The sequence below is a fragment of the Molossus molossus genome, unplaced genomic scaffold (genome assembly GCF_014108415.1).
Source record: "Molossus molossus isolate mMolMol1 unplaced genomic scaffold, mMolMol1.p scaffold_m16_p_3, whole genome shotgun sequence".
Lineage (NCBI taxonomy): Eukaryota > Metazoa > Chordata > Mammalia > Chiroptera > Molossidae > Molossus > Molossus molossus.
In genome coordinates, this window is record NW_023425366.1 from 105630515 (window position 1) to 105649557 (window position 19043).

Consider the following 19043-nt stretch of genomic DNA (forward strand, 5'->3'; position numbering starts at 1 on the left):
AAACAAACAAACAAAAAAACCGGGGACAGATGTCCCTGCCTTGTGAAGCTGACATCCTAGTTGGAAGAGAAAGAGAGTAAACAATAAATATATTAATAAAATGTGTAAACTATACAGCATATTAGAAGGTGATTTGTACTAAGGGGAAGAGAAAGGAAAAGAGAGCAGGGTGAGGAGATGGGAAATTCTAGGGTGGGGACCGTGTTACAATGTGAAATAGCACGACGTCTGAGTGAAGTCTTGACAGGGGGAGGGTTTCATCACATGGATAAGGACTGTCCCATGCCTAGGGACACTCAAAGCCCCAAGGAGACCGAGATGGCTGGAATTTTCTATTCCAGGATCCCATCCACATTGCAGTTAGTTGTCATGTCTCTTTAGGATCCTCGAGTCTGTAACAGTTTCTCAGACTTTCCTCATTTATGATGACCTTACACTTTTGAAGAGTACTAGTTGGGTATTTTGTAGAATGTCTCTCACATTGGGGATTGCCTGACTTTTTTCTCTGGGTAGATTAGGGTTACAGGGTTTTTTTTTTATCCTTACCCGAGGACATTTTTTCATTTTTACTTTTTTGTTCAGATAGAGTGGGGGGGAGAGAGAGGAAGACAGAGAGAGAAATATCGACATGAAAGGGACACATCGAGTGGCTGCCTCCTGCACAACCCAACCGGGGCCAGGGACAAACTGCAACCGAGGTACGTGCCCTTAGCGGGAACCAAACCTGGGTCTCTCTGGACCGCAGGCTGACGCTCTAACACGCTGAGCCAAACCGGCCAGGGCGGGTTACAGGTTTTAAGAGAGAGTGCCACAAAGGGGATATGTCCTTCTGATCACATGACTTCTCTCTGAGGATGTCAACCTTGATCACCTCGTCCGTCCCTACTTCCATCCGCACTCTACTCTTTGGACGCTGGTCACTAAGGACACACGGCCCACACTCTGGGCAATAAGAGATTCTGTGGGATTTTCTGTAGGAAGATGGTCTCTTCTCTTGCATTTGTTTATTTATTGTCTTTCTGAGATGGGGCAAAAGTAGAAGATTCAGATTGGTGTGAATTTGGGAAAGAAGAAAAGCTTTTGGTTCATACCTAAGGTTCCTTTTCTCTTCCATAGTCCTCGGCTGATTCCTGATGGCTTTAATTCTCTCTCTAGATGCCATGGGTATCAGAGAGGCAATTAACTTTTGTTCTGTGGAAGAAAATAAATGGAGTTGAATTTTTTCCCCTTTAACAGAATAATGGCATTTTAAAATATGGTGCTGAAATTAGAGCAAGTTTTTATAAGGACACAAGGAAAGAAGAATGTATGGACTCAGTGATCCCAAAGGTCACAAAAACAAGAGGACGCCATGAATCTGTGTTAAACCTCAAAGCCAAAGAAAACTACATTGTGCACACAATTCCAATTCAGTGTTTTCCTTTTTCATGACAACATCCTGCGCATTAATATCCCTCATTTTAACACCCTGCTTTACTTCTCTCGCCCCCGGTCTCCAGGCCCAAGCATCTTCTCGCAGTGCCTGACTGTTGTCAGATGCTATTCCGCCTGGAATGGCTTCCCCACCTCTTTGCCCAATAACTCATAATCACATCTTGGGTCAGTGTGGCAGATACCGTTGGTGGCCTACCCCAATGCCATCTCTCCTTTTTCATAGAATTCCGCTTTTGTTTAGAAATATACCCCCTCTCACGCCCTGGCCGGTTTGGCTCAGCGGTTGGAGCGTCGGCCTGCGGTCCGGAGAGACCCGGGTTCGGTTCCCGCTAAGGGCACGTACTTCGGTTGCAGTTTGTCCCCGGCCCTGGTTGGTCGTGCGGGTGGCAGCCACTCGATGTGTCCCTTCACGTCGATGTTTCTCTCTCTCTCTCCCTTCCTCTCTCTCCCTCCCACTCTATCTGTACAAAAAATGGAAAAATATCCTCGGGTGAGGATAAAAAAAAAAAAAAAAAAAGGAGAAATATACCCCCTCTCTCCCATGGCCCTGAGCTTTTGCAGGGTGGGGCCCATCTCCAGACGCAGGGGACAGGTCCTGATGAGTCCAAGCCAATCCTGAAGGTCCCGTCCCCTTGCAGGTGACCGATTTAGGCACAGGCGTGTGATGAGATGTTGGCCAATGTTCTGTGAAGGGTGGTCTGCGGAGGAGCTTCTTGGCAAAGGTTTCTTTCTTGAAAAAGCAAAACTCAAAACACAAGGAAAAGACAGCTCCTTCTTCTGGAGGTGTTGCGTCCACGTGTGATTCCTGGAAGTGCTGCCACCATCCGTGACAGTGAGGACACCAGCGGGGGCTGGTCGGGGCCACAGCCGAGGGAGCGGGCTGGCTCCCTGGTCAAGCTGTTGTGCCAGAACCTCTCATTTTAGTGACCTTCTGTAACTGAGGTGGAATAAGAGTCCATAGGACAGGGCCACCAAACCACTTGGCTGAAGAAGAGGAATTTGTGTCTCTTTCTCAGAGATAAGGCAAGGAGAAGGAGGGAGGAGGGAAAAAAAAAAACAAATTCGAGGAGACAGTAACAAGACAGGAGATGCCCAAATCTTCATTTAAGGGGCCATATTGAAAAATGTGTTGGTGAGAGTGTATTTTTTTTTTTTTTTCCTCTTAGAAATCATCGAGAGAGGCTGGACTTTATGCCTGGAGTATTATGGAATGGAACAGAAACAGCATCTAAAAGACCAAATAGTGTTTGACCTTTGGAGTGAAACGGCAGGGAGGTCTCAGCTGAGACCTGGTTTCATGGGGGACTTGGCAATGTGAGGCCTCCTATGTTGCTGAATCCAGGTTAAGGAACTGGACCAACGCAGAACAAGATGGCGGTTAACGTATCGGGCTTGGGAATCAGGTAGACCTGCGTTTAGGTCCCAGATCTGCCAGATGGCTTAAATTCCCTGAGCCTCAGTTTCCTCATCAAGCAGATGGAAATGACAAGTGTGCCTGTCTTATAAAGGTGTGGAGTATGGGGAAAAAAATAAAACTAAATTTGATGGATAACAAAAAGGAAGTGCTCAGCAGAGAGCCAGGCACACGAAATCAGCTTGATCAGGGTCAATTCCTTCTTAGGTGTTAGATGCTCTCAAAGTGACCTCTTCCTTGGTCCTTAGCATCCTCAGGTCATCTACCAAACCTTCAACTAACTTGATGTCTTAAAACTAAAAAACCCTGGGGATCACTTGGAGGCTGTCTTTTGTTCCTTTGTCCCAGCATCTTACTACCTTGAATGTTTTCATGTGAAGTACAAGGCGTGTCCATGTCCACACAGTCTGGGCTATAACAGGTCTGAGAAAATGATTCATTCAAAGGTGCTGAAAACTGTAACAACTGTTTGGCCTTTTTTTCATTCCGGTGGCTGAAAACCTGAGCATCTGTCACATCGATGTCAGACGTGGAAGAGGCCATGCCAAAGCTCAAGTTCACCAGCGACTTTGCTGGAACACTCAGATTTGAGGATAGATGGCCTTGGACCCCAGATGGGACATTCTCAACATCAACGATGATTTCATTCACTTGGTCATCAGACAGCATCTCTTGCCTCCTCCAAGCCTAATTCTGCACTGGGATGGCCTTCCACAGACCTCATGCAGCTGTCACACCGGCATTGACAAGAACCACCAGAGAAAGTGTTAACATCACGGAGGGATGCGTCATTCACATTTTTTAAGATGTCAGGAGGAGATTGCCAAAGGCAGCCCCACACAAATCACAACATAACTCCCCACATCTACACTAGAGGTGTCTCCTAGGAAGAGGTGTGTTTTCTTGAAGAGAGTTCCGTCTCGGTAGGTAGGTAAGAAACCAGGAACAGAATCCTTCACTAAAGACAACAGGATTCTAGAAACAGAAGGCAGAGAGTCTTCTAAATGACTCATAATCAAAAGGCCATATTTTCTGTTCAATTTGATGCCTCTGGCCTAAAACTTATATTTTATATTCATAATTTCATATGCCTATATAAATCCAGATGGGTTTATAGTGAAACGATCGCTCCTTGGGTGGCCAACCCTGGTACTTGTCTGCCTCCCAGTATCCACGCTCCTTTCCTGCGCAGGGAATGTGCTCAGTCAATATTCTCCCAGCTTCCTTTGTGGCTAAGGGTGGACCCGAGACCTCATTTTGGCCAATGAGACTTGTGGCTTCTGAAAATGCCCTATAAAAGGTGACAATTTGCCTGGTTTCACCCTTTGCTGTTCTCATTCTTCCAGACTAGATGCTGTCATTTAAAAAACCAGCAGACAAACATTCACCTGCTAAGGATGGCGGAGAAAGAAGCTATGGAAGGAGCCAATAGATCCCTTTGTTGCTAAGCCACCATCCTATTTCAGTGCCCGGCACCTGAACACAATTCCTATCCCACTGACCCGATTTTTTTTTTTTTTTATCCTCACCCGAGGACATTTTTCCATTTTTTGTTCAGGTAGAGTGGGAGGGAGAGAGAGGAACAGAGAGAGAGAGAGAAACATCGATGTGAAAGGAACACATCGAGTGGCTGCCACCCGCACAACCGACCAGGGCCGGGGACAAACTGCAACCGAGGTACGCACCCCTAGCGGGAACCGAACCCGGGTCTCTCAGGACCGCAGGCCGACGCTCTAACCACTGAGCCAAACCGGCCAGGGCCCCACTGACCCGATTTGGAAATCACCTCAGCCAAGCTGTTTATTTAATAATTGGAGAAACTGAGGTGCAGAGAAATGAACTGACCCTCTCCTCATCAAACTCATTAAATGGCAGGATTGGACTAGAACTCTACTCCCCCTCTCCCCCCACAATAACTAACAGTAACAATACCTGCCATTATGACAGGACAAATACTTTGAATAGAGTATGTCATTTCCTTTTCATCATTACCCTATAAGTACTACAATACTCCTATTTCATAGCCAAGGACACTGAGGTCACAAGAGCACTGAGGTCACAAGGAAGTAGCAGATCAATCCCAGCTCTGGCCCCAAAGAGGACCTCTCAGTCACTTCACCCTGGCCCCTCCCGGTTACAAGAGGTTGATATGTCACTCATTCATTCATAAAAGAATGAATATTTATATGCACCTACTATGTCCAGGTGCTCCCTTAGGTGCATAGCACAGTCCATCAAAGTGACCCTTTATGTAATTGTATGTACATGGCTTGAGAGTCAGAACCAACTCAAAGCAAGATGGTGAAGAAAGCCAAGTTCATCTTTCGGTCCTCCATTTCTTTACTTCTCTCTGCTTTCTGGGGACTCCTCTTTTATCAGAGGCCCCCAACCTCATGCTGGCTAGATAGAGTGGTCTGATGAAGTTCAAGGACATTTCTTTGCCCCAATAGTTAAAGCCATTTCCTGCTCCAGTGGGCACCACATGGAGATTGTTTATGTCCCCATGGTTTTCCCTCCCAATCAGCAGTGGCTAACCCTTGTGGAACATGCGTGCCTCCTGGAGAAGGCTCTTAAGAATGAGGCTAAGTTTTATCCTATAAGCTGGAGGCCTGAGAGATGCTGTAGTTTTAAGTCATGGGGCTCTTCCATTTGCTCTGTTATGTAGAGGATGTCATGGATTTTTTCTTGTTCACATGTTTGCCTCTAGGTTTCAGCATTCTCTGGGCTCTCTTCTCTGTTGCTTCCTTTTTATTACTTAGTCTCTACCCCTGATCAGACCGTCACTGCAGCACACTATGGTCATTATAGAGCGTCCTGACTGAATTCAAAGTCTTCTGTCTTCCACTAGTCCAGCTGCTTCTACATTCTACCATCATTAGTAATTATATGATGATTAAAAAAAAAAAAATGGCCCTGGCCGGTTTTGCTCAGTGGTTAGAGCATCTGCCTGCGGTCCAGAAAGACCTGGGTTCGGTTCCCGCCAAGGGCACGTACCTCGATTGCAGTTTGTCCCCGGCCCTGGTTGGTTGTGTGGGTGGCAGCCACTCGATGTGTCCCTTTCACATTGATGTTTCTCTCTCTCTCTTTTCCTCTCTCTCCCTCCCACTCTATCTGAACAAAAAATGGAAAAATGTCCTCGGGTGAGGATAAAAAAAAAAAAAGGATCCATGCACGGCCACCTCACCAACAGATATATTAACCACAGGATAAACATGGGACCCAGTCTTCTTTCCTATGAGAAAAATAATCAGTCCGTGTTTAGGCATGTGGCCCCAAAGTGTACTGGACAGAGTCTTTCCTCAGCATTGACTAACAGGCCCAGGGAGAAAGAAAGACTTTCTAGAGAGGTTGCTGAGCTGAGGGTGTGTATCCGGGCCTGCTGCCGGTCATGCTCCCTGGCCTGTGGAGAAGGCCTGCTCTGAGGCGAAGCTTAAAGAGAAGCTGAGTCAAGCACAGGTGAGAAACAGATGGAGCAAAGAGAGTACAGGTGGCACTAACCCCTGGCTTCTGACACAAAGACCCTGGTTCCTGTAACTCATTCAACAAATATCACTGAGCATCAGCCATGTGCCAGGCACTGCACAGGTGCCGGAAGGTAATTCTGCCTTTAATTCTTTGTGTCCCCCATATCCTTCCCCACGCACAAGCCAATAAATTCCTTTGGGCCAGTGTGACTTGGGCTTCTGTCACTTGCAACCAGAAGAGTTTGAATGAAGCCACCTTGATATCCAGAAGAGAAATAATCCTGCATGTCTGAAAGGAAGCCCATTATGATACACTTAGAAGTATTGCTTATTACCACACCAGGGGCTAAGGAGAAACGGCAATGTCTGCATTGCTCGAACGTTCATCCTCCAGCATTGAATTTTTGCTCAATGTCCATTTAAGCCTTACCTTGGGGTGACTTGTACCAATCATCTCCAGAGGGTGGGTTTCCATAAGATGGGTGGAGGTTACTTTCAGCCACATAAGTAGGGTTCACTGGAATGAAGAAGCAGGAGACATCACCATTAATCCCACCACACTAGATATTATAGAATGCATCATGGTCAGCAAGTAAGACTGAGACCTTGACCTTGTCATGCTAATAGACTAATGATTAAATGCTGGGGTAAAAATGGGACATAGATACAAAAACAGTAGTGTTAAATACAAACAGCCTTGATCGATGGTTTTCATGACTACAAGCCAGAGTTAAAAATAATTGTTATACTGAGATCCAGGACATACCTACACATGTATAATTTGGAAAGTTTCACAAAATAATACTTTGTAACACTCTGATATATTCTTATTCTTTTCCATTTCATTTAAAACCTTTTAATTTCATAACTTATTAATGGGTTTGAAAAATACTGTCTAGGAGAGAGGGATGAATAGGTATAGCACCAAGGGGTTTTAGGGTAGTGAAAATATTCTGTATGATACCGTAACGATGGATAAATGTCATTATGCATTTGTCCAAATACATAGAATGTATAGCACCAAGAGTGAACGCTGATGTAAACTATGGACTTTAGGTGAGGATGGTGTGGCAACGTAGGTCCATTGATTGTGACAAATGTATCACTCTGGAGGGGATCTTGTTAACAGGGAGGCTATATATGTTGGGGCTGGGGATATATGAGAAATTTCTGTTACCTTCCCCTCAATTCTACTGTGAACCTAAAAAAATAGTCCTAGTCCTAATATTTTAAAAAATTAAGCAAAAAAATTTTATCTAGATGATTACAGAGGTTCCTTCCTAGCATTTTATAATGGTGCATAAATGAACTTCAAATATGACATGGTTTTCTTAAGAACAGAGTCCAGCCCTGGCCGGTTTGGCTCAGTGGTTAGAGTGTCGGCCTGCGGTCTGGAGAGACCCGGGTTTGGTTCCCGCTAGGGGCATGTACCTCGGTTGCAGTTTGTCCCCGGCCCTGGTTGGGTCGTGCGAGTGGCAGCCATTCGATGTGTCCCTTTCACATCAATGTTTCTCTCTTCCTCTCTCTCCCTCCCACTCTATCTGAACAAAAAAAGAAAAAATGTCCTCGGATGAGGATACAAAAAAAAAAAAAAAGAGAGTCCAATCTTGGCATCTGCACAACAATGTCACATTTCACTGTATTTTTATTCAACCTGTGGTAAACATTAAAGGCTCAACTCCTCAGCAGAGAAACTGGAGCACACTTTGGTGGGGACGTACACAAAATCATACTGAAGGAGGTTCTGGAACTTCTTGCTGACAATCAATTCCAGGTTTGCTACTTATTAGCTGTGTGCTATACCCTTGGGCACATGACTTAACCGCTCTGAGCTTCAATATCTTAGCCTCTAAAACAGAAATAATATCTTCTTTTCATTATTGGCCCATAAGGTGTCTTTTTAGACATTTCTTCCTCATTGCCCTCCCCCATGTAAAAATCAGGGGGTTTCACATAAAAACACAGATTTCTTGCTTCTTTAGAAAAATCTGAGGATCTGGCCACACTGAACCCACATTTCTGCGTAACTTCAATGCATCGAACCTAAATGTTGGCCACTTCTCAGACACACAACCCCTCTCTGGTCTGTTCTGATAATTGATGAAATGTTAATACCACAGATAGATTGTATATTAGACTGTACCTGTTCATGTACAGTATGCGTATATATGCTTTACATATATAAAAAAGAGGAAGATCTCTTCTGGCCTTTTAAAAATAAATTTTCAGCCAGACCAGTGTGGCTCAGTGGACTGAGTATTGTCCCGTGGATTCCCGGTTCAATTCCCGGTCAGGGCACATGCCCAGGTTTAGGGCTCGATCCCTAGTAGGGGGTGTGCAAGAGGCAGCCAATCGATGTTTCTCTCTCACATTGGTGTTTCCATCTTTCTCTCTCTCCCTTTCTTCTAAAATAGCAATAAAAGGCATATTTAAAAAAAAACAAACTTTCATCCTGTGAGATTGATTTTTGCCCCATTCATAAGGCATGGCGTAAGGTTGGGAATAGCCCAAATGAATGTTTTCTATGTAAATGTGTAACAGTCAGTGTTCTTCACTAGTACACGGTAATGCATCCCATCTGCCTGCTTCAAACTCTTCCCCATCTGCCCTTTCAGGGCTGAGCAATCCTCCCTCTGCTCCAGCCAGCACTTGGGTCCCTCGTTCTGTTCTTGGCTGACCACTGTCTCCCTTTTCTGGTCCTTGTGTTTCTGGTCCTTATAAAATGCTCTACATTTCTATAACATTGACTTCTGTATAGTGAACTGGCTTCTTCTACCAGTATCAAGTTCCCCTTTCCTCCGACAAGATGAGAACTGGTAGAGCCCTGGCCGGTTTGGCTCAGCGGTTAGAGTGTTGGCCTGCGGTCTGGAGAACTGGTAGAATTTCCTTTGCCTCCTAGAGCTGAATCTTTACACACAGCAGATTCTTCTTTAGAAAAATCTGAGGACCTGGCCACACTGAACCCACATTTCTGCGTAATTTCAATGCATCGAACCTAAATCTTGGCCACTTCTCAGACACACAACCCCTCCCTGGCCTGTTCTGATAATTGATGGTACTGCTTCTTCTGTAGGCATTGAGCTCTCAATCCTTGTAAGGTGGGTGTTTGAGTGGGGAGGAATAAACCAACTCTTCTATTACTGTAAATCTGTAATGATTACTGCCTTAAGTTCATGGAACTTTACTTTCTTCCCAGGATATGATCCTCATCTTAATCAATGCTTACCATAACCATGGCCAGAGTGGCCATATGGATTTGCCATCTCCACAGACTTCATTTCAATGCTTTCATGGTAATCTTCATTCTCTCTCACAGGCAAGCCCAAGGGGCCAACAGCCCCATGATGAAATGAGGGCTGGATTGAAGATGTTCTGCTGAGCACCCTGAAATCCCAAAATGGTGGATCAGTATCCATCCAGTAGCACATAAGGACAGTCATCCATCCATCCATCCATTCATCCATCCATCCATCCATCCATCCACAAGTGCCAACTGAATGCTAACCATGTGTTAGGCATGGGCTGGAGAGTGAGGACTCAAAAATAAAGACATGGGGTGTCTATCCTCAAGGAACTCCCAATACAATCTGGTAGAGATTCTTAGAAACAACCATAAGCAACTATAATACAAGTATCAATTGATGAGTATTAGAAAACAGGCCCAAGTAGTTTAGAGGAAGGAGAGGATAATTCTGGTTGGGACTTTGAGGTGTGGGGGGGGGGGGGGAATCTATATTCAAGCTGGGACTGGAAGGACAAATTCATACATAAAGAGTTAAGAGGAAGGCATTCCTAGGGTGAAGAACAACATAAATAAAGGTGTGAGACCAGCAACTGCAGAATATATAAAGGGAATAGTATGAAAATCAATTAACAATGGTTCTCAATTTTATGTATACACCAATTCCCAGGCCTCACACAGACAATTAAATCAGAAGCCCTGAAAGTTGGGCCCAATCATCTGCCTTGTTTTTAAAGTTCCCCAAGTGATCAGGTAATTCTCAGAATCAGCCAAGGTCAAGAACCACTGACCTCGAATATAAGGTTAAGGTAGAGAAGAGAGAGGAGAAGAGAAAGAAGATCAAGTCAGGCTGGTCTTAGGCTGGCATCTTACAATTAGCCCAGTGTATCCTCTCTCTTTTTTTTCTTAATCCTCATCCCAGGATATTTTTTTTCATTTATCTTCAGATAGAGCAGGAGGGAGAGAGGAAGGAAGAGAGAGAAACATCGATGTGACAGAGACGCACTGATAGGTTGACACACACACGACCCCAACCGGGGCCGGGGATGAACTACAAGTGAGGTACGTGCCCCTGGCCAGAATCAAACCTGGGACTCTTTGGTCTGTGGACCGATGCTCTAAATGCTGAGCCAAACCTGCCAGGGCACATTCTCATTTTTAATGTTCTCACTGGTGTGGCCTTTCTCCCAGAGGTTATAGGGATTCATGGAAGAGAAGAAGTAAAGGAGTGACAGGCTCAGAGTATATTTTATAATGATCAATCAAGCAGGGGGGACAAGACCAAGGAGGACATTTTGACCTGGTCCTATTAATCCTACTATTCAGGACTTGAAGACATTTTGACCCTGCTACACTCCCAAATTCTAAACCCTTGTTCCTTGAGATAAATACAAGCCATTAGTTCTTGTTGATTTCATAAATATTACTAGTTGAAACATTACATGCAAAATGAGGCATGTATTGTTAAAATTTTACATAGTAAAATTTGTTTCCAATTTTTTTTTTTTTAAATCCTCACTTGAGGATATGTTTTTATTGATTTTTTTTGAGAAGGAGAGAGAAACATCAATGTGAGAAACATCAATTGCTTGCCTCCTGTACATGCCCTTACTAGGGATGGAACCTGCAACCTAGGAATGTGCCCTGACCAGAATCAAATCACAACATTTTGATGTACAGGATAACACTACAACCAACTGAGCCATACCAGCTAGGGCTTCTTATAGATTTTTTTTTTAATCCTTACTAAAGAGTCACATCTTGCCCTGGCCGGTTTGGCTCAGTGGTTAGAGCATCGGCCTGCGGTCCAGAGAGACCCAGGTTCAGTTCCCGCTAAGGGCATGTACCTTGGTTGCAGTTTGTCCCCGGCCCTGGTTGGGTCTTGTGGGAGGCAGTCACTCGATGTGTCCCTTTCACATCAATGTTTCTCTCTCTCTCTCTCTCTTCCTCTCTTTCCCTCCCACTCTATCTGAACAAAATATGGAAAAATGTCCTTGGGTGAGGATAAAAAAAAAAAAAAAAAAAGAGTCACATCTTGTTGGCAACATGACATTGAAAAACTTAACTCACACTGAACCAAAGAAGTAAAGGACCTTTTTGCAGAAAACTACAGGACATTGAAAAAGGAAATAGAGAAAGATATAAAAAAGTGGAAGCACATACCTTGTTCATGGATTGGAAGAATTAACATCATTAAAATGTCTATAATACCCAAAGCAATCTATAGAATCAATGCAATCCCCATCAAAATACCAATGACATACTTCACAGAACTAGAACAAACACTCCAAAAGTTTATATCGAATCAAAAAAGACCTCGAATAGCCACAGCAATCTTGAAAAAGAAGAACAAAGTAGGAGGAATCACAATACTGGATATCAGGTTATACTACAAAGCCTCTGTAATCAAAACAGCCTGGTACTGGCACAAGAACAGGCAGATAGATCAATGGAACAGAACAGAGAACCCAGAAATTGACCCAAGACAATATGCTCAATTAATATTTGACAAAGGTGGCAAGAGCATACAGTGGAGCCAAGACAATCTCTTCAATAAATGGTGTTGAGAAAATTGGACAGCTACCTGCAAAAAAATGAAGCTAGAACACCAACTTATACCATATACAAGAATAAACTCAAAATGGATAAAAGACTTAAATGTAACCTGTGAATCCATAAAAATTCTAGAAGAAAATGTAGGCAACAAAATCTCAGACATCATGCGCAGCAGAATTTCACTGATACAACAGCTGAGGCAAGAGAAACAAAGGAAAAAATGAACACATGGGACTACATCAAACTCAAAAGCTTCTGCACAACAAAAGAAACAACCATCAAAACAGAAAGGGATCCCACTGTATGGGAGACCATAATTGCCAATAATGCATCAGATAAGGGGCTAATTTCCAAAATATATAGAGTGCTCATACAACTCAACCAAAGGAAGACAAAGAACCCAATTTAAAAATGGGCAGAGTAACTAAATAGACACCTCTCCAAAAAAGACATACAAATGGCCAAGAGACATATGAAGAAATGCTCAACATCACTAATCAACAGAGAGTTGCAAATTTAAACAACTATGAGGTATCACCTCACACCTGTCAGAATGGCCGCCATCAACAAATCATCAAACAACAAGTGATGGTGAGGGTGTGGAGAAAAGGGGACTCTAGTACACTGCTGGTGGGAATGCAGACTGGGGCAGCCACTGTGGAAAACACTATGGTGTTACCTCAAAAAGTTAAAAATTAAATTTCCATTTGACCCAGTGATCCCACTTCTAGGAATATACCCTAAGAAACCTGAAACACCAATCAGAAAGAATATATGTACCCCTATGTTCATAGCAGCACTATTTACAATAGCTAAGATCTGGAAACAACCCAAGTGTCCATCAGTAGATGAGTGGATTCAAAAGCTGTGGTACATATACACAATGGAATACTATGCAGCTGTAAGAAAGATCTCTTAACCTTTGAGATGGCATGGAAGGACCTGGAGAGTATTATGCTAAGTGAAACAAACCAAACAGAGAAAGACAAATATCATATGATCTCACTTATTTGTGGAATATAATGAACTAAACAAACTGCTGAACAAAATTAACCCAGAGACATGGAGGTGGGGTACAGGCTGACAAGCCTCAGAGGAGGTGGGGTTTGTGGGAGAAGAGATAAACCACAGAACTTACATGCATATATACATGACCAATGAACATAGACAACAAAGTTGGGGATGTGGTGCAGGGGAAGGGGAGGAGGGTTTCAATAGGGGGAAAATGAGAAACATCTGTAACAAAAACAAATTAATAAAAACAAACAAACAAAACTTAACTCACGTGCAGCTGGTGTGGCTCAGTGGTTGAGCATCGACCCATGCACCAAGAGATCACAGGTTCGATTCCCAATCAGGGCACATGCCCAGGTTATGGGCCTGATCCTCAGTGTGGGGCATGCAGGAGGCGGCCAATCGATGTTCTCTCTCATCGATGTTTCCATCTCTCTCTCTCCCTTCCTCTCTCTCTCTAATATCAATAAAGAAAAAAAATTTAACCCAGGAAAAATTAGATTTGGTAGAACCAAGTCACCCAGACTAGCACTGTAATGTCCAGAACTGCACCTAATAAAATTTGTCAATGACCAGAAATTGATAGAAGATAAAAAAATTTTTTATGGCTCTGCCACAAAGATAACCAATTGAAGAATTAAAGTTTGTTCAAGGAGTTAGATCTTCAAAAAGCTTTTCTTATTACAATGCATTCCTGTTGATATACTTCTGGTTAAAATGTTTGGGTTTATAACTCTCAAGACTTAACCTATCAAGTTTTGACCTGTAAAGTAGCAGGTCAAAACAGTGGGAATCTAAATGTTTCACAGGGATTAGATACCAACTGGAGACTGAGGAAGATGTTATCCAGGCAAGAGGTGAGGAAAGATATGTCCAGGCTGATAGTTGAGGGCCCAGATGAAATCTACAGATAGATATGAATGTTTCACCACAACTTCAGGTCACACAAACTGCCATACATGTCCCTAACCCAAACAATGCCAACAAAGTTTCATCGACTGAACCCTGACCCCCCAGTGGAAGAAGATGAATGCACTTACTCCCTGGTTGTTTCTGGAGTCTTGGAAGAGCCATAATCACAGCCATCCTCAGCATTTGGGTAATCAGGCTCCCCCCAAAAATCTGGAGAGTTTCGATAGTCCTCAGCACCAGAATAATCTGGTTTCCCTAAAAAATTTGGAGAGTAAGGTTGATCCTCAGTGCCTGGATAATCAGGCTTTCCCAGAGTATCTATGTGTGGTTTGATTCTGGAACCAGCATATTCTTGATTCCTGCTGGAGCCTGGATGATTTGAATGGGCTCTGGGGCCAGGATAGTTACTGTTTCCCTGAGCTCCAGGGTAGTCTGGTTCCCCCAAAGAGCCAAGATAGTCAGGGTTTGTTCTGGAGCCCGCAGAGTTTCCACTGCTTCTGGAACCTGGATTTCGTTGAGATTCAGGGTAGTCTGGCTCTTTGAATGAGTCTGGATGGTATGGATTGCTCCAAGATCCAAGATAATCTCGCTCTGCCAGAGATGTGGGATAGTCTGAACTTCTGGAGCCTGCAGAGTACGGATTGCTCCTGGTGCCAGGGTAGTCCGAATTACTCCGAGACCCGCGATAATCTGGTTCTGCTAGAGGCCTGGGATAGTCTGGATTTCTTCTGGAGCCTACAGAGTATGGACTGTTTCTGGTGCCAGAATAATCTGGATGACTCAAAGACCCAGGATAATCCGGTTCTGCTAGAGACCTGGGATAGTCTGGATTTCTTCTGGAGTCTTCAGAGTATGGGTTCCTCCTGCTTTTGGAGTAATCTGAGTTGTTCAGAGGACCAAGAGAATCTGGATAATCCCGAGTTTTCCAGTTGCCCTGCGTGTGGTTCTGGGACCGTGAATAGTCAGGGTAATCTGGTTCTTCCTCATACCCGTTATTCCTGTAGTAGGCAGACATGCTGGGACAGATCCTTTACCCTGGAATGTTCAAATGTTCCTGCATTTGCATTACTCGGGGATCTTTTTCTTAAATCTGAAAAACAAAAAGGAAGAAAAAGATCAGATGGTTGTCTTTCTCCCCTACAGAGATTGCCAATTATCTTCTAGCTTTTGTCCTTTTTCACATGGTTGCGTACAGAGCTTTCCAGAATAAAGTCTATGTTTCCCAGTCTCCCGTACAACTAGTTGCTGTTAGCGTGGTCAATGGGGTGTGAGAAGCCATATAGACAACTTTCAGGTTGTGCTCCTAGAGGGAAGAGGTATTCCTCCCTTTCTCAGTCCTTGCTTCCCGTGGGCTGGAGTGTGGAAACGATGGTGTGCCCTCTTGGGCATGCACACAAAGGCAGCACCCACCTTAAGGATAGCAGCATAACAAAGGGAAGGAGCCTGAGTTGCTGATGATGTCACAGATCAGTGCTGCTATATCAGCTTGGGCTTTTATGTAAAGAGAAATGTTTACCTTACATAAACCACTGCTTTTCAGGTATCTGATTCGTGTGGCCAAACTTATATCCTGACCAATATAATCCCTTGGTTGGGAAGGAGGGGTACAATGAACCAAAAGATTACAAGGAACCAGGACTTTTGAGCACTTTGATTGCACTAGTGGTCCTAGGGTTCAAAGCATAAATTAGTATGAGTGTCCGAAGGAAGAATGGTTCATGGTAACTAGAGGACTTGGGTAAGAAGATAATTGGTACCATCCCTTCCAGTTGAAAATATGATTTTATGAATTCCATGAGTTCTAATCTATAAACACAGCTTATGTTGAAATCAGAAGTGTTGGCATTTTCATTTATAAGTGTGCCAGATACCGGTTGCTTTTACTTGTCTATTATTCATTTTCCCTTCTTCTAGCATCAATGCCCTTATTTTCCTCTGGGCATCTGCCCCTCCCCCACTCTTGGTCCAGGTGATTCAGGAAGAGTTAATGACATTTCTGATACCAAGGATGGTCACATAACCCAGGCCTGGCTAATCAGTGTCCACCATGCCCCTGGCCCCAGGGATGGGCTGGTAACCCAAGTCAGTCTTCTAAGACTTTGACTAGAATAACCGGGAAAGACGCGTTCTTGTGTCACTAGGGTTGGTCCAGTGATAGACTGTTAGCCTGGAACTGCTGATGTAGTGTCAGTAGGATCAGTAAAATAAATAAATAAATAAATAAATAAATAAATAAATAAATAAATACGGGAGAAAATTTAAAGGAAGAAGAAAAAGGATTTGTGGACTGAACGATATGGGAAGGGTGCGAAGCAAGAAAATAAAACACAAAAATATCTCCAGGCAAGCAAGCATTAGATGAATGGTGTTGCCTTTGAAAATGGAAGGAAACCATTTTCAAAGTTCAGTTAATGTTTACAAGTTTATCTCCATGCAAACGAAAATGGTTAGACTTTCTTTTGCATAATTAGAGCTAAAAACAATTAACCTTATGCCATCACCTGTAGTCTTAGAATGTTCATTTGTCAACTCAATTCCGTATTTCTCAGCATAGTGGAAGTCCATTTTTCTTTATGTTGTTTCTACCCAGCATTCATTTCTCTCTTTCATGGAAACACTTTTCCTTGAATAACACCCCCACTTTCCGTCCAGGTGTGGATATATGAACCAATCAGAATTACGTTCTTTCAGGCCACAGTGATTGGGTCAGGGTATATAACCCAGTCATACCAATAAGATTCAATTCTGGGAGTTTAGTCAGACATGTTGGGAAGAGAGAAGCTCTCTAGTGCCAGAGGGAAGAGAACAGAGTCAAGAGATAAACAGAAATGAAATTCAAATGCTGAAGACATTATTAAGCACCTGAATCCAGCCATGCCTGAAGGCAGACAACCACTAAATACTTGATTCATTACATTCCCTTTTTGACTTAAGTTGTTTTGCGTTTGGGTTTCTCCAATTTGCAAATGAAAAAGAATTCTGGAGACTTCCGGTCAAGATGGCGGGTAGGTAAACAGGGTATCGAGTCCTCCAAAAACCACATCAAAGTTACAACTAAACTACAGAACAACCATCATTCAAAACCGCCTGAAATCATCCTGACTGGAAGTCCTACAACTACGGAATTAAAGCAGCAGCCACATCCAGACTGGTAGGAGGGGCGAGGGGTGAGGGGCTGGGCCCAGACCCACGTGTGGCGGATAAAAATCAGGAGGACACCTCGGCTGGGAAGGTCCTTCCTGAGGACTGAGGAGTCCCCATCCCACACCAGGTGCCCCACTCAGGGATCCAGTGCCAGGAAGAGAATCCCCATAACTTCTGGCTGGAAAAACCAGCAGGAACTGAGGCTCAGGGAAGCTGAAGTGGCTGGAGCCCCAGGCAGCTCCTTAAAGGGCCCGCGCACGGACTTATCGGACTCTCTCCCTCTAAGCTTGGAGGGGAGGCAGCTGGAGGGGCACCAGAGACACACAGGGAAGAACTGAGCTGTTTGGCACTGGAGCGAGGGCTGGAGAGGGGGCTTTCTCCAGACAAACACGCTGTCAGAGGCCTTTGTTCCTTTGGTGAGCCCTTTCCGGGGGCGGCAGACAGTCGCCATATCTGGGACTCCAGCAACCTGGCTCACACTGGTAGCCCCGCCCTGCTGACTCCCTGAGGCCCCGCCCCACCCAACTTTCAGGCCCACCCAAGCTGTTGCCACTTGCTTAACCATAGGATTGGCCTGTCTTGGATCCTGCTTGAGGTTTTTCCTAAATTCTTTCAAACAAGCAGCATCTGGTGTCAGCTAGTCCCATACCGCTCGTTAAGTAATACACAGAAACAAACACAGGGAGGCAGCTAAAATGAGGAGACAAACAAACAGGTCCCAAATGAAAGAACAGAACAAAACCCCAAGAAAAGACCTAAGCGAAATGGAGATAAGCAACCTAACAGATGCTGAGTTCAAAATACTGCTTATAAGGATGCTCAATGAACTTAGTGAGAACCTCAGTGAATTTAGTGAGGGCCTCAAGAGCATAAAAAAGGACCAGTCAGAAATGATGGATGCACAGTCAGAAATGAAGGAGGCATTAACTGAAATAAATAATAATTTACACAGATTCAATAGTAGAGCACGTAAATCCAAGAAGCAAACCATCAATTTGGAATATAAGGAAGCAAAAAACGCCCAATCAGAACAGCAAAAAGAAAAGAGAATCCAAAAAAATGAGGATAGTGTAAGGAGCCTCTGGGACAACTTCAAGCATGCCAACATTCACATCTTGGGGGTGTCAGAAGGAGAAGAGCGAGAACAAGAAATTGAAAACCTGTTTGAAACAATAATGGCAGAAACTTTCCTAACTTGGTGAAGGAAACAGATATATACATCCAGGAAGCACAGAGAGTCCCAAATAAGATGAACCCCAAGAGGCCCACACCAAGACACATCATCATCAAAATGCAAAAGGTTCAAGACAAAGAGAGAATCTTAAAAGCAGCAAGAGAAAGGCAGCTAGTTACCTACAAAGGAGTACCCATAACGCTGTCAGCTGATTTCTCAAAAGAAACTTTGCAGCCAGAAGGGAGTGGCAAGAAATATTCAGAGTGATGAAAAGTAAGAACCTACAACCAAGATTACTCTATCCTGCAAAGCTGTCATTTAGAATCGATGGACATATAAAGACTTTCCCAGACAAGAAAAAGTTAAAGGAGTTCATCACCACCAAACCGTTATCATGTGAAATGATGAAGGCTCTTTTTGAAGAAAAAGATAAAATATATGAACAAACAAAATGGCAATGAATACATATCTATCGATAATGGAATCTACAAACAAAATGAACAGGTAGAACAGAAACATTCTCATAGATACAGAGAACATTTGGTTGGTTGCCAGATGGGAGGGGGGTTAGGGGAATGGGTGAAAAAGGTGAAGGGATTAAGAAGTACAAATTCATTGCTAGACTGACAAACCTCAAAGGAAAGCAGTTGGGGGATGGGAAGAAATAAACCAAACAACTTATATGCATAA

The 19043-nt window shown here is 43.7% G+C and overlaps 1 protein-coding gene across 1 annotated transcript in view; it reads right to left on the bottom strand.

Annotated features, from left to right (window-relative positions):
• TMC5 (transmembrane channel like 5) overlaps positions 1-15050 on the bottom strand; it is a 43247-nt gene extending 28197 nt beyond the window's left edge. Inside the window, exons 1-6 of the mRNA XM_036279794.1 lie at positions 14716-15050; positions 14654-14662; positions 14164-14601; positions 9539-9696; positions 6743-6829; positions 1092-1191 (exon numbers count right to left, since the gene is read on the bottom strand). Coding sequence (XP_036135687.1) covers positions 1092-1191; positions 6743-6829; positions 9539-9696; positions 14164-14601; positions 14654-14662; positions 14716-15050 — 1127 coding nt within the window. The remainder of the gene's footprint in view (positions 1-1091; positions 1192-6742; positions 6830-9538; positions 9697-14163; positions 14602-14653; positions 14663-14715) is intronic.
• Between the last annotated feature and the right edge of the window lie 3993 nt (positions 15051-19043).